The following is a 22,085-nucleotide window of genomic DNA, read 5'->3' as shown; positions in this document are numbered from 1 at the left end:
GCCAAAAATGATTGAAACCATTGCTCATGCAGGCTGGAAAGATTTCACTCGAAAGGAGGTGGTTGGGTGTGCAGCAGTAGCTGCATTTAATTTTAGGATGATTAAGAGACCCGACCTTCATCTAAAATGTGATCTTCCCAGGCCGTGCAGAGTGTTGGTAGAACATAGGCTCACCTGCCCAATGGCATACAACTCCTGTGTTTTCTCTCCATCGCCACCGGGTGCCTGTGTCACGCAACCCGATGGCGAGTACGTGGTCAAGTAACATACATGTCACTGGGTAAAGGCGCCTGGGCGGTGATGGAGAGAGGACACAGGAGGAGAGCACCAGTGGACAGGCAAGCCTACACTACACTGCCAACACCCTGCATGGCCCAGGGGAGCACATTAGATGGGGAGATGTAGGAACCTGGTAGGTGGAGGAAGTGCCACAGATTTTCAGTAGCTTTCATGATTATATGTATTGAAAATCTGTGTACAGTGCGTGATAGTAATAGATCTCTCTCTGATCAGATTTCGATCAGAAAGGGATGTATCGGATGGTCGAATCTGGTGGCCATCTAAAGTGTATGGCCACCTTAAAGGGACACTGAAACAGAAAAAAAATATGATATAATAAATTGGTTGTGTAGTATGGATAATTACAAGAACATTGGTAGCAAAAAATATTCTCATATTTTTATTTTCAGCTATATAGTGTTTTTTATAACATTGCATCATTCTCTAATATTTGCAGCTTACACACTACTCAGCACTCTAAATGATTTTACAGAGCAGGCTAGTAAATTTTTGAACTGTCCTCTGCAGAAGAAAAAACAATACAGTGACTGACACTGGAGATAATAAGCGTTAGAAGACATAGCTCTCTGCAACTTTGAAAGTCATGGAGCTCAATAGCTCTTTTGCATAGATAACTGGAGTTTATTAACTTGTTGCTAGGGACGCACTTCCGCCTCCCCGTAGTTGCGGAGACACTCTTTGAGTGCGCACAGTACGTGTAGTAATGGTGGGCGTAGTTTGGTTTGCTGGGTTAGCCTATAGGATAGGTAGGGCGGGGTGTACCTGAGGCAGCCGGTGTAATGTCTGATTGCGCTGCCCGGAAGCTCCCTTGTACATTGAGTAGCACGCATGCTCAGTGTGAAGTTAATGATGCTGCTGGAGGTAAAATACTAAATATCTCCGCTCCCACACCTCTTACACTCCCCAAATTTTCAGGGTAGGGAGGGGACCCCCCGAACGACCTCTATGCCAAATTACAGCCCCCAAGACCCGCTGGTTCAGGAGATAGATTAGAGAAATCTATCTCGGGGACCAGCGGGTCTCGGGGGCTGCATTTTAGCATAGAGGTCGTTCAGGGGGTCCCCTCCCTACCCTGAACATTTGGGGAGTGTAAGAGGTGTGGGAGCGGAGATATTTAGTATTTTACCTCCAGCAGCATAATTCTATAGGAAATGTGGCCGCACAGTCTCCTACTGCGCATGCGGGGCAGCGCAAATCCACAGGCAGCGTAATCAGACACAACACCGGTCAGCCTTGCGCTGTTACGCGAGATGCTGTCCAGCGCAGGCGCTTTTGGAGACCGGGTGTGGGTTGAACATCATTTCCGGCCACCTCTCTTCCGCAATTTGGAACGCAGATGGCGTCCCGGAAGTCCTCCAGTCGGGCCTCGTGGTGCGCTCTGGGCGGCGTCCTCCTCCTTCTGAACGCCAGAGTATGTGAGTACTTAAGGGGTGACATTTGGGGGGCTCTTTGTCCTGAGGAAGCACTCCTTAGCCGAGTGCGAAACGGCTGTAGACCATCTTTATCATGCTTGTTCCCTCTCTCCTGGCTGACGATTGCTGTGTCTGCATGCAGTGCTTTTAAAATGGAATTTTGAATAAAGGTCTGTTTTTTACTGGATGTGCCCAGCCGCTTGGATCTCTTCAATTTTGCTGGAGTTTATTAACTGTTCATGTACTGGAAACAATATTAGACTTATGTCTCTGCTCCCAATAGTTTATTTCTTAGCTGTACTACACATACAAATCATTATATCATAAAAAAAAAATTCCGCTTCAGTGTCTCTTTAACTCTCACTAAATTAATCAGGTATTCAATAAAACTCTAAACAAATGGTAATGCGGACAGGGAAAAAAAAACTGTATCTTTTGGATTAAAATTAATTTGACACCAACATCATTCAAGAGTCACCCAGGAAATGACTTTGCAGGGTCACTCTCAAAGGCAACAACACATTACCAAAGTATACAGGAAAGAGAATTTGAAATGTCCTATTTTTTCAGACAATAATTATTGTTCGCCTGCTTTATGTACATATATGGAGGCTAGCAACATGTCTGTACAGACCCTGCACTTTTCTGATCCCTCCCAAGTGACAGTGTACGACGTTTCATTGCATCTGGGCCACAGTGTTAGATATAAATACTAATAATTACTGCACCTAGGTGCAGCTGGGAGCCCCGGGGTTTTTTAATCTATTATAAGATTAATATTCTTTATAGACAAGGACTAGCAAAGGTGTATCCAGCTATCATGTCCCCGAGTACTGTACATCAATGCCTTGACACTATCGCCACTGATTTTGTATGTTCTCCCAGTGCTTGCATGGGTTTCCATGACAAAAAAACGTTCACGCTGGTAGATTAGTTTCTCGTTAGGAAGCTGATCACATATAATAGCAGTGGTATCAGATCATAATTTGTGTTCATCTGTACACATAGTTCACAATCACACAGTATCGGGGTAGCTTACTGAGCGCACGCTGATTGAGCGCCCCTAGTGGAGGTGCGAAACGGCTGTCGATCTCTGACCTTGCCACATTCCCTCTCTCTCCTAGGTGGACTGTACCATTGCTTGCTGTCATATTAGTTTATCTTGTGTTAATACACAATATTGTACACTTTTTTGTGGGATCATAGAATGACTATATATATATATATATATATATTAGTGTATATATATATATATATATATATATATATATATATATTATATGTATATATATACACACACACACACATATATATACAGTATATATATACTGTATATATAATCAAGCTTCAAAGATACTATTTTTTTAAAGGACACCTGAAGTGAAAGGAATGTGGATGCCGCCATATGTATTTCCTTTTAAACAATACCAGTTGTCTGACATCCTGCTGATCTTTCTGGCATCAGTAGTCTCTGAATCACACACCTGAAACAAGCATGCAGCTAATCTACTCAGATTGCAGTCTGAAACATCGGACCTGTATGCTTGTTCAGGGTCTATGGCTAAAAGAATTAGAGGTAGAGGGTTAACAGGGCCGCCAGGCAAACTATTGTTTAAAAATAAATAGTTATGACAGCCTCCATATACTTCTCACTCCAGGTGTCCTTTATCAGACAAATCAATAAGCTAGGGAATGGCAACACAATGACAACAACAGCATCTTTCGTCAGTGACTGGAGAAGCATGGCATTCCTAGGGCAAGTGGATGCACTAAGGTAGCTGACACTGACAGGAAGATGGAGCATAAACGTAAGTGACAGTGGCAGATAAGCATTGGGGTGCTGTGAGAGTAGCTGGAAATGAGACACATTTAGTGACCCTGACATAAAAATACTGATGGAGAGCAGAGGATAACCTGAACAGAGCATATTTCACTGTAACTAACAAGACTGGAGCACTGACAGCAACAATGAGAAGGCATAAGACAATGACAAAAGAACCAAGAGACGTTTGGAGGCTGAACCAGCCAGAAGGCTTATAAGGGCACATGCAGATTTCCTAATGGTATCTTATTCCTTCCAATTGCACATGCTGTATAACCACATAATGTAGATGGCAATACCACAAAACAAATATGGAGTACCATAATACTAGGTTCCCTGGGTAAGCCACAAATAAGTACTTGACTTTCTTAAGAATAGACATGATGTGGATATATGGGCAAGTGATAAGATATTTCCTCTGTGCATGTCTATGGCATACAGATTTTAGACAATACTTTAGTGCTCCCAACTAATACAGTCAGCAAATCACACAGCTGGGGTTTCAGGGGGTGTCTGTTAGTTTTAGTTATTATTTTATACTTTGATTGAGATCGATGTACTATTTTTCAACAAAAAATATGTCACTATGGGGCATATGCTTAAAGGTTCAGTAAAGTTGACGTACACTCCCTGCACACAGCAATTTTACCATTAATTACACTGACAAGCTGAAGCGCACAGTGCAATTAGCGTGACCGGTGTTGCCTAGGTAATACAAGTGTTGTTGAGGAGCGCACACTACACAAGTAGCGTAACATGAGTCACCCTAGCGACACTTACCCTAACTAGCTAACATGGGTTGCACTAATTGCTCACTATCTTGTTAGCGTGATTATCAGTAAATTTGCTGTGCTCTCCTTGACTTTGGCGAACATGCCCTTAAATAACAGATATGAACATTCTCCTCATAACAGGCATGCATTAGTATACTGTCTTTATTCACTATGAATAAGCAGGAATAAGCCCACAATGTGCCAATCACTAGACACTCCTTTACAAGCCAGTAAAATTATTTCACAAAAAGTAAGGGTGGCCATCAAAAAGTTACTTATGCCAGAATTTATGTGGAGGCCTCATTTTCATTTACCTAATTTCATATCAAAGCTATGCAGGTCCATGATACGGGAAGTAAGTAAAGCCTCCTTATGAACGGATATGACCCAAGCAAGGGATTGTACATTCTGGTCATGTGACAGCAGACAACCATAAAATCTGCTTGGTCAGTTATGCTCTCTACTATTCTCCAGCTTAGTAAATTCAGCCTATTGGCTTGATGGGATCTGAAATATTTGATTAGCTGTTCCTCATATAATAATATGTTACATATTTATATCTTGCAAGAGGTGATGCCTGTCTAGTCACAGTGTTGCATTAGGCCTACTGAGCCTTCTAGCAAAGCCATGTCTATTTAGGGATCCAAATACACCGTAGGTAATATCAAAGGCTTACAGAAAGCTCAGTGAAAAGTAGTCAACACCGTAATAGATGAAGTTTTAGAATAAGAAAAAAAAAAGTGCATTCTAATATTCTAAAAACTAACATATAAATGCTAACACACACAAAACACAGGTTAATTGATAAAGAGGAACTGTAGTAAAAATAATGAATACAATTGTTTTTTTTTTGTTTTTTTTACAATATTCATTTATAAATTATTTGTGTTTGCCCATTGTAAAATCTTCCCTCACCCTGATTTATATACTGAAATGTATCACAGGTGGCAATGCTTTTAGTCCTGTTTGGTGCAGCTCTGTGGAATGTTTATTTCTGGGAATTCCAAAGCCAGTGGAAACAATCCCTGGTCTCTCTGACTATTCTGGGAGGAGAATTCCGCATAGCCTAACAGCCTAGGCTAGACATCACTGGGAGGATGGGGCTACATACCAATACACAGATATAGGAAGTGTTTCTGATGCTGAACACCAGAAAATATATCCTGAATAATTTACTGTACTCTACTATATGTGACTACTGTACCTCTTTAAATTGCTGTTAATATATGGAAGTGAAACAAACATGGAAGTAACATGAACACAGCAGAGCAAACCGAAAGTGAGAGCAGAACAATACCTGAAGAGCAGGGAAGAGGTCTGAGATAGGGGAAATCTGAGTAAGAACCTGTAAAGAGGGGGTTGAGGTTAAATCAAAAATGCAATAAGAAAACTAAACAAGGGACTCAATAAGAGATCTAGGAGTACAGAACTTTAAATACTATGTACCTATGCACAAACATTAAGAGGCAAGAGTATACCGGTAGTTGCTTCATCGATTAATGACATTACCCTACCATGTGGATTATATTACACCCAAACACACAAAGGATAAACAAAATTAAATATCACAACGCAAGATGCAAAACATATCACTCCGTCATATTTCATGTTATCAACTCTAGGAACGCAAACAAGCTAGTTTGCATAAAACAAAGTGCAGCCCCCCGACTTAGTACGCTTCCTAAAGCTGATACGCAGTTCAGTAGAACTGATAGTAAAGGTGCCAAAAGCATAGTGTCATTGGGCCAGATTTATCAAAGCATTACCGACAGTTTTTTTCTTCTAACCAGCAGAGGAACTGTTCTGCATGATAGTAAGAAACTTCCCAAATCCTACATAATACCGGCAGTTTAGTGTGGATTTCTAGAGCTGCGCTACAGTTAAGAAAAGTGCAAATCCATTACTAAACTGCTGCAGATTAAGAAGTCCTCGAAAGCAGTTCTACAGATTGCAGGCTAGATATGATTTGTGAAGGGCTCCACCCCCCTGCTGAATTCCTCCTCAGAGCCTGCTGACAGCAGATGTGTTGGTTACCTCAGAAACAACAATTTCCCTCACACACTGCACTGCCTAAGAGACCTTCCTAACTCCTCCTGTTCTTAAAAGTTTAAAGAATCTGCACTATTTAGTGATTTCTTAGAGTGTCTGAGACAGTTCTGCACAGATTTCTAAAAACGTACTAATATTTTTTCTCAGACACTCTTGATAAATGTCCCCCACTGAAAGGTGAAAAAACAACATCTACAGAAAATCTAATTTAAAAATAGATTAGCACAACATGTTTCACAAGATCTATTCACTTTCTCAGGTATAAATTGTCAGATTAAAATCATAATACAGAGTTTACAAAGCCCTTGAAGTTTCCTGGCATTTTTTGAGAGATGTAGGCTCCACAACTCAATGAATAAGAACAAAGGGAGGAAAAGAGGTGCTAAGGGATATGATAACATAGCCAGTGTATAATATAATTAATTTATTACATGAATTTGTCTTCCTTGAGGTAAGCCGCCTCATCCATTTTTTTTATTTATTTATTTTTAACTCAATTTGATCACATCCCTGTGTGCCTCTTTTCCTCCCTCTGTGCTTGTTCACCCTCTTTTGGAGGAATGAACCGTGGCCTTCTGGGGTCTCTGCCACCAATAGGACCGAAAACAGTGCAACCACATCCAGTATCCCTGGGCACCAGAGTGGAGTCGGGTTTATACATCTCTACCTGCTTCTTTTGTGAGTACCACTTTGCCTTCTCCTATCTCATCTCCTTTCCTGTGACATAATACACTAACGGGGCACCCGTTGTCTCTGTCTCCAATGAGACCTACCACATAGAGCTACATCGTACAGGAATAAGTGTACGTATTATCCTGCCACCAGTGGGTTGGGTGCAGGCAGAGGCGTAGCTATGGGTTGGCAAAAGGGGAGAAATGTCCCTGGGCGCATCACTGTGAGGGCGCTCAGCACAGTTGCTGCACCCCCACACACGTGAGAGGCAGATTGCTGGCTGCCAGATGTGCCCCTGTTTCTATCCCTCTCTCTCTGCAGAGGAGTGCAGAAGCATTAATAGCAGCAGAAAAAGCGGGCACATCACATCTAAAATCGCTGACGCCAGCAATTTACGATTTTGTGGGCAATTTTTTTTCTCCTCTTGGCACTTGGGTGGGCGCTGCGGTTTTCGTAAAGCACTTTTATAAGCACTTTTGCAGAGCGATTGCGTTTTTCACTTCCTGACATCAGTCAGGAAGTGAACTCTATGAACCGGAAAAGAATAAATACAATGTATTTATTCTTAAAAGCATTTTTGCGATTTCCCTATACCCTCCATTGAGGCAAACCGCCTCACAAATGATACACGCTCCACTTTGCTGAGTGGATCGGAAACGCAAGCCACTTGAAAGAAAGCCGAAAACGCCCTAGATGTGAATGAGCCCTAAAGGGGGGGCACACATGGCTAACTTTGGGGGTCACATTTGGCTATTTAAAGGGGGCACATCAGGCTATCTGAATGGGGGACGGGTGCACATTCGGCTATCTAAATGGGGAAAAGAAGGGCACATATGGCTATACATATACAGCATTTGTACATTTGACTCCCCCCATAACCACGACCATATTTTGATGCACGGCCGCGCCCCTTTTTGTCCAGAGGTTGGGGGGAGGTGGCACAAAAACTGTCTGCCCCCGGGTGCTGAAAACCCTAGCTACGCCTCAGGGTGAGCCGAATGATGGCTTTTTCATGTGCAACATCCACATACAGCAGCCCCATTCTTTGACGTGTAAGATCCATGTACAGTAGCCCCACTCATGTACAGCTCCCGAAGCAGCACCCCTTTTTCAAGTGTTGCTCCGCATTTACAGCCGCCTCCCATTCTCTGGTCTCCCAAATGCTGCAAACTCCTTTGTATGTCCAGACACCCCATTTAGCTATTCAAGGCCTAAAAGGTTAAAAGGTTTTTCTACAGAGGGAGATACTGGTTGCTTGGCATTTAGAAACAGCCATTATTTCCCACATTGCAACAAGGCTCACAGACAGGAAACTGTCAGGACCTAGGCCCTGACATCACACTGAGAGGGGTTTCACCACAATATCAGCCATACAGACCCCCCCCCCCCCTTTCCCAATTATCTGTTCAAGAAGAGATAAAGATTTCTCATGAGAAAAGGGGTATCAGCAACTGAAGTTCATTCCTTGGTTACATTTCCTCTTTAACTTATCTTTTGAGGAAAGTGACTGTCTAAAAATAATCTCAAAAGAGCTATTCCAGGGAAGCAGGAAGTAGACTGGCAGGAGCATTTCAGTTCAAAAGAGACACCTGGCTTTTACAGTAGCACTGTAATATGATCCAATACATTAATTCAGTTATGGGCCAGAATTCCCAGCAGTGCAGGCTTATTCTTAATATGGTTCTTAGATGTACAGCTCCAAACTGGCAATATGTTGCATATTATAAGCCACTATATATGCAAATGGAACAGGACCTGAAATTTATTGTACAAGACAAGTTGAAGAGTACAGCTGCAAGATAGGCATCAGTTACAAGATTAAAACAAGATAAACACCTTTAGGGTTCAGTAGTTAGGGGGAAATGTATGCTGCCAGTAAGGATCGTTTAACACATTAAAATGGACTCTTGTCCAAGCATTGTTTAACTCGGAAGACCGCCAGATTTCTCCAAGATCAATATTAGCTTAATATCATTAACACCATCCTAGACAGAAGAAATGATGAAATGCTCACTTGTGCACTGTAGCCTCATTTAGCAAAGAGGCAACATGACAGAAAACAGGAACATTTCCACTTTAGTTTTGGCCGTGACAAAAATGAATGTATTTCAGGCTCTAAAATACATGTTTATAATGTGTAATTTTTTCAGCTCTGTACAGCCAAATATGAGATCTACTTAATGTATGTGTGAAATTGTCTTGTTCAAATCAATTAGTAGTGACACTGGCTCTATAATTTTAAATCAAGAGTATACATTTACACTAGTGTGATCCGTGTTTGTGCTGGTGTAAAAAGTATAGGAGCTCAGTAAAGTTGCTGATAAAAAGCAGTGGTGTTGCGATTTTCTAGAAATTTACCCATATGCCCTGTGAAAATCCCACAAAAAATGCATTATTGCTTGCTGAAAGATATTATTTTTAAAGGAATATGTAAAAAAGAGAGGAGCGCTCTGAGATTTCCAGCAATGATAGGTCAATTAACACTAGGAAAGGTCTCACCTAGTATTAGTGTGGCCGGTACAGCGTACTCAGCCGCGATTCGCATGCGTCCCTCTTAGGCAGCCGGGGACCGGGCTCTCCGTGGCAGCAAGGCAGAGACAGGGCGGAGGCGACGTCACCAGCTCCAGACCTCCTTGCGATGGTAGCGAGGACGTCTGTTCAAACACACGCTGGAAGGCGTGGTGAGCAGCGTCCAATTATCCGTGAATGGTGAAAATAGAGGCAGGGGAATAGACTGGCCACTGTGTTACAATATGGCACAAAATACATATGGGACTATAAAATAAAGGTTTATTAAAATGACAACGCGTTTCCCGGAGGAACATCCTCCGCTTTCTCAAGGAGACTTGAGAAAGCGGAGGATGTTCCTCCGGGAAACGCGTTGTCATTTTAATAAACCTTTATTTTATAGTCCCATATGTATTTTGTGCCATATTGTAACACTGTGGCCAGTCTATTCCCCTGCCTCTATTTTCACCATTCACGGATAATTGGACGCTGCTCACCACGCCTTCCAGCGTGTGTTTGAACAGACGTCCTCGCTACCATCGCAAGCAGGTCTGGAGCTGGTGACGTCGCCTCCGCCCTGTCTCTGCCTTGCTGCCACGGAGAGCCCGGTCCCCGGCTGCCTAAGAGGGACGCATGCGAATCGTGGCTGAGTACGCTGTACCGGCTACACTAATACTAGGTGAGACCTTTCCTAGTGTTAATTGACCTATCATTGCTGGAAATCTCAGAGCGCTCCTCTCTTTTTTACATATTCCTCTAGTGATTAACATGGGAGCAGCCGAGTGATTGTCGGGTGGCCAGATCGCACCTTGAGGGGCTCACTAACCCAGAACTTTTTACTTGATTATTTTTAAAGGGGTACATAAAACAATTGCCAAGGGCAGCAACCTTTTGGTAGTGGCAGAGCTTGTGAACAATTCACAGGCTTCTGAGGTTAATGTGTACCATGACTGGACAATAGACTAGTTTCTATGACTTTTTTTAGTAACTGTAGGGTAGCACAAGCCATCAATGTGAGATGTGAACATGGGCTGCTCAGGTTATATTGGGCTGATTTTCAAGGTACCCGGAACACCTCACCATCTAAATGAACAAGAGGACTTCCAGGTGTGTGTTAGGACAATTGGGCAGTGAGCCCTGTTTAGGCCTCTGAAGCAAATGTTGACTGCACCCATGCTCACAAGGGTTAACCGCAAAAAAAGGCTGCAATTTAAACAGGCGTTCAGACGCTGGACTTACGCCAACTAGCAGAGAGTTGCCTTCTCCACATTTTGAGTTTAATTCCCTGGTCTCTGAATTCACCAGACCTTAACCTAGGTGAGCAAATTTGGGACCACCTCGAATAGCGTGTTCAATGACTGGAGCCACCACCACCCACCCATCAGAAACTGCTGGATGCACCGCATTCTGCATGGCTGAAAATATCTATAGCAAGCATCCAGCATCTTAATGAGTCAATCTAACAGCATTCCACTGCCATTCATGCTGCCAGAGGCAGTTATTCTGTATATTAGCAGGTGATCGTGTATGATAAAAGTTGTTTAATTCTCTAAAATCTTTGGTGTGATGGGAATTACATCTTTTTTTTACTTGTTTATTTTGCAGTAGAAGCTTTGTAATTTCAACTCGAGGAGTGGCTGGATAGTGTACTAGGAGTGGCTGGATAGTGTACTGGTTAAGGGCACCGCCTTTAACATGGGAGACCAGGGTTCGAATCCTGGCTAGGGTCTGTACCTATTCAGTAAGGAGTTCAAGGCAAGACTCCCTAACACTGCAGGGTGGCCTCTTGAGTGCTACCCAGTGGCTGCAGCTCTTGAGCGCTTTGAGTCCGACAGGAGAAAAGCGCTTAACAAATGTTCGGATTATTATTATTATTATTAACTACCTAAGCCAAAGTTTTCTAGCAAAACAATCAAAGCAACATAGCGAAATACTAAAGACTGCTTTTCTAGCAGGAACACTTGCCTGGGCTGTTACTAAAGCATCAGAATGAAGACATCTGATATTTTAGGATACCGACCTGTAAAACGTAAGTAATCTCCTGTCGAAGACTTTACATTGGTTTCTTTTAGGGACTATTATAGATCAGTCCTTGGACACACATGCTAAAAAAGAAGTTCTGTTGCATGCTCTTACTGAAAATGACGAGAGCACTGAAGCATGACTAAGAAACATATTGTGCTATTATTATTAGTGCCTGAAGGGTCAAGCTGCTATGGAATTTATACAATGTGACGTTCATGCAAGCCTCTATTCATTTCCCGCTATGTCTGACTCAGCATATTGGATATTATGATTCAAGTTTTCAACTGAGAAGAAATGAGAAATAAATAATAACTTATTGTTGTTCTCTACAGATATATATTTACTGTCATGTCTGATATTCTTCAATCAATTTGTATGAACTTCTCATGGACACATTGTCAGTAATGAATGCTATGCTCTGTAAAAAAAAAGGTAGCAGATGACTCAAAAATAAAGTGAGATAAACCTTCTGCTTCAGGAGGCATGGATATGTATCTATACCACATCTTAAGTCCAAGTTACTGCTGAATTGGAATCATTTTTGGGCTTATGCATAAATAGTAATGAAGAAATTTGTTACTGACGTCTGATTTAGAACACAATCTGCATAGGGTTGTAATTTGGGACTCTGCGCTAGAGCTGAAGTGAACACACTCTATGGTGAGTATCATGAACAACAGTATCAGTCAAGGACTCAGAAGTTAGTATCAAGTAGGATGACAGAAGACATCTATGAGCAGAAATGCTTGCAAGCAGGAACCTCACATAATGACATCCCAACTGTTCTCACTGTAACATCCTAGTTAAAGCTCTCCTAACTTTCATTTAATAAAGTTCTATGGTATGTACTCTAGCAGTTTTCATAAACCAAATCTCTAGTTTGTGTCATAGTGCATAGTCTTCAGAACCTGGGTAACTGAATAACACAATACCATTCCCCAAGGAAGCCGTAGATCACATAACTTTGCTATGCTAAATACTAGTTCTAGTTTCCTCCTCACCATTTCCTACTTATTTTTTAAACAAACATAAAGACGAAATGGCCTTTTTTCAAATCACGTTTTCTCCTTGGTAAAAGTTAAAATGCCTTTGAAGCCACCAGCATGCAAGAAAATACTCAGAATAATATCGACAGTACTTTTCACCTACTTTTTGGTGCCTTTTAAATTGCAGAGTGCTGAAAAGTTATTTTAAATAGAAGATGTCCTAGGAGAAAATTTTGGAGAAAAAGTGAATTTAATAAGGGCCATAGTGAGTGAAATATGGTGAACCATGTCTTAACCAACTGAAAAAAAGTATGATAAAAAAAAAAACTATTCTGATAGATTGCAATGAATTGATGAGTTTTCCACAAGAGTCTTAGCTAAGAGACATAGCTTAGTAGTCAAATGACGCAAATGTTGCCTCATTGTGTGAAACTTGCCTTTTGCAACCAAAATCCTGTTTTAGAAATGTGGTTACCGGTATATAACCTGATAGCAGCTTGGTTAAAAAGCATTTGGATCCTGTAGGGGCTTAACACAGCATCCTCCGGTTCCCTGTTGCAGAGCGTGGACCCCCCTGAAGTAATCCAACAAGGGTTTGCCGTATTGATGATCAGGAATGGGTGAGGCAAAACTGCGCCTGAGCATATGCGGCCACTCCTGCACCTCGCTCAGCGTGTTCGATGACTGGAGCCACCATCACCTACTCAAAATAATCTGTTGGATGCACAGCATTCTGCATGGCTCAAGATATCTCTAGCAAGCATCCAGCATCTTAATGAGTCAATCTAACAGAATTCTGTTGCCATTCATGCTGCCAGAGGCCGTTACTCTTATATTAGCAGGTGATTGTGTACGATAAAAGTTGTTTAATTCTCAGATAAGGCAATACTGCACGAGCAGTAGTAAGGCCACGCCTGCACAGTAAGCCATAGCAGTTCGTGCACAAATGGCTTCATGCTAAAACACAGGCGTGGTTGTGCTCATACGGACACGCTTACGCATGAAGAGGAGGGCGCCCACATCTTCCGGAGGGGCCCAGGGAGCTGCGGCAGTCGCGAGGAGTACACGGGAAGCCTCTACACTATCCAGATGCTTCCCTCTTCCTTAGTAAGTACTATGTGTTTTTTGACCCAAAGTTCATCTTGGGTTCTCTTTAGGTAATTTGACATCAAGAAGCTTTTACGTAGACAAAAACAAGCTCTGCAGCTGAGTACCTACAGAGGACTAGGAAAACATTTACACCTGGTGTGAGGCTTTATAGACTTTAAACTTTAAGGCAATTAAGGAAATAAATGCATTTGTAATATACGATAAAAAACGAAAATATTATGTAAGTATGATGGTCTATTAATAATAATCTATACTTCATCCTGTGCTTAGATTAAACTGCATTAAGCCAAAGAAATTATATTACTCAGAAACATAGGAAACTATTGTGAAGCAGACAACAATAACTCGTAAAACACTACATTTATCTCTGTATTTGAAGGATTGACAAAAGTCACTAATTCCAGCCTTCCACAATTCTTTCTTTGGACCTTCAACACGGATTTCTAGGATTTCAATTCAGCTCACATTACACGGCACCTTACTACTAAAAAAGCTGGCATATAAACTGTTTAACTTCCAGAGTTTCTCCTGGCACTGATCTCCGTACCATAAATTAATCAGCAAAGTTCATTCGATGGCAGCCATCTGAAACAGAGACCTAGATGTCTGCATGAAGGCAGCCAAACCTCCTCAACTTAAACAAGAGCTTCTGAGTGAAGCACCTTGCTTGGCTGTTTTTAGGCTGTGAATTTTCTTAACGCTTTTCAAGACGTTAACGTTATAGCCAAAGAAAGTATTCTAGACCGTTCTAATCTCATAAATAACTAGAAAGCATAAAATCTGTTTCTATAGCTTAATCTATAATGAAATGAATACTTATTACAAAGCTTTTCTTCATGAAAACATTGGATGTATGTTTTAGATCATGCTTCAAGTCTGCATTTTCTTTATATGTCTGGGCTTTAAACCACAAGAGCAAAAGGATTAATTTATTCATGTGCTTCATGGGAAGAACAATAACAATGTAGTAAAGTTAGATGATGGCACCGTATATTGTGGGAACACGGTGCGCAAGTTTGAGAAACCAAAAATGGCCTGCTTGGGTTTGCTTTATTACCTTTCCAAGAATAAGCTTTTAGGTTTCATGAGTTAAAGCAGGCTCTGAAGGCTATGGACTCCTGCCTGCCATTAAATTTGGACAGATATTAGGCTATGGAAACTCAAAATGAAATAAAGCATAAAAATGTTATATTTACAAAAGGTTGAATATTTCTTCTGCCCACAATCTGACATCAGTCTCAACCTATTTTTATCATAAAGGGAATTAAGCTCCGGGCACTATGCACACATAAGAGATGCGCCACGGATTTACAGTAGAGCTGAATTTTTGGCACGTCTAAGGGAACAGCTAAATTAAAGGCAGATCTATAAAATAGTATTTTTAGTTTACATTTCAGGCTCATATCCAGTTACCATAAATACATCATTCAGTAGCTTGAAAAGTGCCAAAATGGTACCATGTTTGTCTTTAATCCAGCTTCTGCATTTCAAAATGTTGACGATTTGACCTGAACCAATTCAGCTGAAGGAGTTAATAGCAAGTTCAATGGGTTGGTACTGCTACTTGCCCTGCACAGTCGTACTGCTCAGAGTGCAAGAGGGAGAGGCACAGACTGAGTTCTCCAAGAAGTTTGCAGTCTGTAGCTGTGGAATGATGTGGTACAGGAAGTGGCTTGTTCAGGTTCCTGACCAGGTACCTTAGTGATTTGTTTCACATAAACTAGTCAAGGACCTTACCTTGTACAAAAACAAGCTCTGCCACTAAATGTCAACACAGTTCTAGAAGAACATATGCTTGAAGATGGGCTTTTAAAGGGTGTTTTGATCCTCCCAAATCATGTCTACAAATTTCAAGCATTTAAACAAGGTGCATTACACACACAGGATTATTGGTCAGACAGACAGACAACATCTATATCGTGCTTTTCTCCTGGCGGACTCAAAGCGCCAGAGATGCAGCCACTAGGACGCGCTCTATAGGCAGTAGCAGTGTTAGGGAGACTTGCCCAAGGTCTCTTACTGAATATGTGCTGGCTTACTGAACAGGTAGAGCCGAGATTCGAACCCTGGTCTCCTGTGTCAGAGGCAGAGCCATTAACCATTAATTACACTATCCAGCCACTGCTGGATTACTGGATTACCAGCATACCAGTTCAAGATTACTACAGAGTCCTAAATCTCTGTGCACTCTAAACACATCTGTGATTAAAAACTGTCAGTTTTTCCTCCCTAGGGTACCCCAATTTCTGAATTTTTCATGACACTTAACAACACAAGTAATGCTCAGGGGTGAAAGAAGGTGGAGCTAGCCCCAGAAGTGTGAATATAATAATGGACCAAGGCATTTATTGTTAAGTCTTGTATGCATGGTAGTTTGATCTTGACCGCGGCTTGTACACACCCTCGATGCAATGGCGGATGATCTGCCTGGTGGGTCGTCTCAGTTGAGCGCAAGCTGAAGGCATTGTTCAACTCACCCAGCTTGCGCCATGATGGGCCCTCCTTCCCCAATCCCTAACAACAGAATGTGTTGTCAGATGTCCAGGAATTCTAAGTACCTGAATGTAACCTAAAGAGGCATGCAGGCACATCTATGTATTTGCAGGTCATATTCGGTAAAGAGTTACTCAACTTTTAAACATTGTTACATCACTGATATCTAAGTTAGCCAAAATGTATGACATGTGTGGTCAGCAGCCTACTGTAACACAGCACACATGGACTATGGCTAAAGCAAAGTATAACTACTAGGAGAGAGATGATGAAGACAGCAGTTTGAACAGCTGTTAGCATCCATTAGTTTGCCTTTGATCTGCCTCCATCGTAAAAAGTACACAATTCTAGATCTGATTTCAAGAGTTGACTAATTTTGTGCCGAGAAATTACATAGCTGCATCAAGAGAGTTGAGTGTAAATGAGTCAGCGCTTGTCAAACCTTTTGTGGGTTTTCTTGTTTATTGAACAGAATGATGAACGGTCAGACCACTTGGAAACTGCAAACCAAAGGCGTCCAGAGAAAAAAAAGAGACTGAAGCTCCTTCACATATTTTTCACAGTAATAAATTTGTAGTCAAATTTGTCATTGCTTTCGTAGTGATATATTTTTTAGCATCATATCAAACTACTGTAAATTAAACCAATCGCCCAAGCTGGAGCTGCAAAGTGCATGGAATGGGGGGAGTCCCTTAAAGCAAACCTGACCTGAAAAAGAACAGTCAAAATAAACATACACACGTCATACTTACCTTCCACGTAGTCTACTCATCAATCTCTTTCTCCTCTCCCGCACCGTTTGGCCTCTCTGATCGATAGAATTCATTTTAAAAATAGCGATGACTCTGTAACAGCTTTCAGGTCAGCACTAAGTTAACCGGTAATATCATTTAACACTAGAATTACCGAGTTTTCTATTTTCTGTTGCAAGGCTAGAGGTGTTATTCACCCCTGTTGAGATGTTCACAGGTCTTCAGGGTTGATTATCTTCAATCTATTGTTGTGCAAACCACCCATTACCTGTGAAGCCTCCACATCTCCATTTCTTTACACAAAGTAGCTGTGTGAGACTTGAAACCTTCAGACATGCCTGCCATATCTATACAAAAATCCCCCACATTCACTGACCTGCAAATATTACAGACACACATTCACAATATATGGAAACACAAGTCTTTTATAAGCAATTGTGTGAAAACAGAATGAAAAGTTGCTGATACAATGACATGAATACAATGAATTCAGTCTCCACTGTATGTTTGTACACAAATAGTGTGAAGTGTAGAGGACTCTGAAGTGTAGACAAAGTGTCTGATTTGAAACAGAGGTGGGGGTAGGGTTGCCTGTAGCAGATATGGGGCTTGATTCACAAAAGAGTGCTAACTGTTAGCATGGCCGTTTTCGCGCGAATTTTCGCATTGCGCGCGATCGCGAATTTTCGCGCGAAACGATAACGTTTTCGCGCGCAAACACGAATTTCACCGTGAAATCGTTATCGTTTTCGCGCGAAAATTCGCGTTTGCGTGCGAAAACATTATTGTTTAGCGCGAAAATTCGCGATCGCGCACAATGCGAAAATTCGCACGAAAACGGCCGTGCTAACAGCACTCTTTTGTGAATCAAGCCCATTGGGTGTTGCATGAGTGAGAGCAGTATGGGTGGAAAGGCAGGGGCAGATTTTATTTAAGTATTTCTATAGCGCCAACATATTACGCAGCACTGTACAGAGTATATTGTCTCGTCACTAACTGTCCCTCAGAGGGGCTCAAAATCTAGTCCCTGTCATAATCATACAGTATGTATCATGTAGTGTATGTATCGTCATCTAGGGCCAATTTTATGGGGAAGCCAATTAACTTATCTGTATGTTTTTGGGATGTTGGAGGAAACCGGAGTGCCCGGAGGAAACCCACGCAGACACAGAACTCTGTTGCCGATTCATGCAGCAAAATGCAATCAGAGGGCAATTGGCACTTTTGGCAGTGTTCCATTGACATGACAAATGATGATAAATGATGACAGACTGAGGCATTCCATTGCCATGGCATTGATGGCAGTATGGCAGATACTGTAATGCAATTAGGCTAGCTTTTCACAACATATGAATGCTGTAGAGGTGGCCAAAAGGTGTGATGCTGTCCTGTCCATCCATTGTAGCAGTGTATGTAAGGGAGTGGCATGACACAGTGCTGTGCATAAAAGCAGACCGATGCAGGTGGAAGAATAATTTCTTGTTCGCATTTCTAAGAACACACATCAGGATGGCCTGCGCATCACTGCCACGCAGGAAGAACCTCCGCAACAGGCTTTGGCCTGGCTTCAGGAAATGGACGAAGCAGACTCTGATGGAGGAGAGATTTCATTTGTCCAGCAGGCCACTGATACCTCCTCAGAAGAATCTGAAAAGGAGACAGAAGAAGAAGAACCCAACATGCCTCCACGGAAGGCGCCTGCCTATCTAACCTATACTGGGGGCAACTATACTGGCTACCTATGCCTGGCTGCCTATACTGGGGGGACTTATAGCTGGCTACCTATACTGGGGTACCTATTCTGGGCTACCTATACTGAGTGCAACTAGACCTGGCTAACCTATACTGCGGGCACCCATACTTTGCTTTGGGGGGGGAAGGTGCAATTTTTACACCCTCGCCCTGGGTGCATTTTAGCCTAGAAACTGCACTGAATTTTACACCAGTGCTCAGTGGCGTCGCTAGCGCTATTTTGGGGGGCCCATGCCCCCAAAATTTTCTGGGGTGCCCCAATCTATTTCCAGGGGTGCCCCGACCAGTTAGAGTGGGCGCTAGCACCTAGCGGACACCGCTGATATGTGGAAGTGACATCACTTCTGCATATTTGCGCCCAGCACCCACTCTAACTGGTCAGGTCGCTGTTGGCTGCGAGGTGAGGGGGCGCCTGTCACTCACTACCTAACGGGGGTCCCTGTCACTCACTATCACTCACTCTCACTCTCACTATCTAACCTGGGGTCCCTGCTGTCACTCACTACCTAACGGGGGTCCCTGCTGTCACTCACTACCTAACGGGGGTCCCTGCTGTCACTCACTACCTAACTGGGGGTCCCTGCAGCAGGAATCGCAGCAGGTTTACCTGTGCAACATGTCAAAAATTCAAAAATATTGTCTGTAACCTAAATTAATATTCAGTGCTGCGTAATATGTTGGCGCTTTATAAATACAATAAATAATAATAATACTTCTCACCGTGCAGTGTCTTTTGCAAGCTGAGGAAGTTCACACCGGACTTTATTCACCGTGCCCAATAGCATTGTTTTGCACTGCAGCAGTCTGTGCGACAGTGACAGTGAAGTAAAATTGTCCGTCGTGGGTTTATATAAATATCATATGTATTATGGCAATGACAAACCTTAGCAGACTTTGTGGGTCCAGCTTGCGCAGTGAAGCATGAGTGACTTGCTACTGCACTGGGCACTCCCATGACCTCTACCCACACAGTGCACATTGAAACACCAATAAAAGCCCCTTGATTACAGTATCAGTCTGGCACACAAAGAACAGAACTCTCTGGTTGTGGGGGATGTGAGGTAGAGTAAACAAATGCTCAGGCCTCACAGGTAATGGTTGTGTTTTCAGAACAAAAGAAAGAGAACAATGGAGCTGATGGCATGTTAAAAAACTCAGCAGGGGTGCTACTAGGTGTGAGCTCAAGGGAATTTACGCAGATCTGCGCAAGAATGGTAAATCTAGTGTTAAGCCATAAGAAAACATGGACATTACATTGCACATCAGTTATAACTGACAGTAATGGATATAGTAAAAAAGGCAGTCAGCTTCCTGAGAGACAAATCTGACAAGATCTTGTCAGAACTAGAAAAAAAATAATTGAATTGTTAGAAAAAATGGTGACCTTCTGAGAGGAACTGACAGCAAGGCAAGTATGTAATATTCATTTTTCAGGTGTATAATGTGCTTATTTTAAATCATTTTAGTCTGTTCAGGTTCACTTTAATTGTAAAGAAGGTGGCCACACACCATACAATTTTTTTAAATGTCTTTCCAGTTCAAGAATTATTATAGATTTTTCTGACTTATGGTAAAATTTCAAAAATCGGCCAATGTACAACACGTGTTACATTTTTCTCCAATTATGAAAAACTCTGAGAAAATTGCTTGGGTGTATATATTAATAAATTGATAATCTACCACACAACATTCAATTTCCATGAAAATTGATCAGAAAAATTCACCACTCCCAATAGACTTTTATCAAATAAAATGGGAAATCCCATCGGATTTCTTGCTCAAATAAACAAACATATGCTTTTTCAGGAAATCTGATCATTTGTATCGAATTGCCGTAAAATCGGATAATTTTATTGTATCATGTGTGGTCACCGTAAGGCTGTTCCCTAAATATTGGTAAAATTGCAGTGTAAAGGCAGCATACAGTACAGCAATTTGACCATTACTTATGCCAATTATATAGCGTGCATTGTACAATTAGTACATCACAGGTTACCTGGGTAATGAGCGTGTTGCTAAACCTTTGCTCTCTATGCAAGTCTCGCAACTCAGGAAATGCAGGTTGCCCTAATTGCTTAATGCATGCTACGTAGTTGGAGTCCATAACAGTAAAATGCTGTATGCTGCCTGCGCATGGCAATTTTAACAATATTTAGTGAATATCGCTCTTTGTGTGATAGACAGCCAGTGAAGGGAATGACAGGAGAGCAGCATTAGAGGAGTTAGTAGCTGAAAAGGTGGACGAATTGCACAGCAGAGTTCAGGGTGAATTGAAATAGTGGTAGTAATAATATCTATGCACATTGGATACTAAAATACAGTATTCATGGCAATGCAGTGATACAATTAATGCAATCATCCTATATAATAATCTCTAAGTGTCCCTGCGTCACCCTGTCCCTGTGTCCGTGTATTTGCACTACTGTGCATGTGCAGCATGGGCAGCCATTGGGACAGGAGGATTGGGCCGGGGAGCCAGGTGGACAGGTGTGCGCAGCGGACAGGTGCGTGCGCACTGACTCGCAGAGGTGGTGGCGTGAAGAGACCTAGAGTCCGTTTTTAAACGGGCTTAGGTCAACTAGTACAAGTATAAAAGAAAGAAAACTGAAGTGTGGTATTAGATCATGTTAATCCAAATCTGTGAATACGTTTTTATCCACCAGGGAAAAGGTGGTAATCCAAAGCACTAAACACTGTTTACATCAGAACAGACAGAAGAAACTTGCACTGAGCTGGCTATGGAATTTGTATTAGTATGATACTGCAGAACACTTTGCATTAAATAATCAATGGTGTTCAATGCTGAACTGCTCTTTATTTAATGTGACCCCTTCTGGACTTCTAAAAGACGCCTGAAGAGTAAGAATAATTAGTCATGAGAAAAGCAAAGTCTAACAACTTAAAAGCCCACTCACATTTAAAACCTACTTTAATGAAGAAAGACTATAAAAAGTGCTAGTGGCAGGCAAATAACACGAAAATGTGCCTGACTTGTGTGGACATAAGAGCTTGCAGCATTTTCAAGCCCTAAAATACCGGAATGATTGGGGGCAACTATACACCCAGAGCCAGAAAAAGACCAACTTGTGTCTGATAATCAGAGTGGGGTAGTCAGGGGGAAATAAACAATATAATGCAAAGCTATCCTCAACGGGGGCTAGCTGGAAGTGAAGAGCCCTATCAGTTAAGGCAATTTGGATACCCCAGCTCAGCCTCCCAATACAAATAAAGCCCATGCACAGCCTAATTACACATTACAAATGATTCGGAACTGGGAAGGGCTTTGTCAGGGAACAAGAATACATGTGTGCAATTAGTGCAGTGTGAGAAAAGTGCATGCAACAATTAGCCCAAGTCAGAGCTGATTTTTTTGCACTACACTAGCACTTTGTATAGCCCAATTTTAAATAACTAAAAGTTTTAATTTTAAG

General features: G+C 41.9%; 1 protein-coding gene across 1 annotated transcript in view; it reads right to left on the bottom strand.

Moving 5' to 3' along the window:
* Positions 1-22,085, bottom strand: part of LOC137504825 (latent-transforming growth factor beta-binding protein 1-like) — a 458,475-nt gene that overhangs the window by 119,149 nt on the left and 317,241 nt on the right. The window contains exon 6 of the mRNA XM_068233416.1: positions 5,605-5,652. Within this exon, the coding sequence (XP_068089517.1) occupies positions 5,605-5,652 (48 nt within the window). The remainder of the gene's footprint in view (positions 1-5,604; positions 5,653-22,085) is intronic.

This window comes from Hyperolius riggenbachi, chromosome 4 (assembly GCF_040937935.1).
Source record: "Hyperolius riggenbachi isolate aHypRig1 chromosome 4, aHypRig1.pri, whole genome shotgun sequence".
Lineage (NCBI taxonomy): Eukaryota > Metazoa > Chordata > Amphibia > Anura > Hyperoliidae > Hyperolius > Hyperolius riggenbachi.
This window is presented reverse-complemented; position numbering and strand designations above follow the sequence as displayed.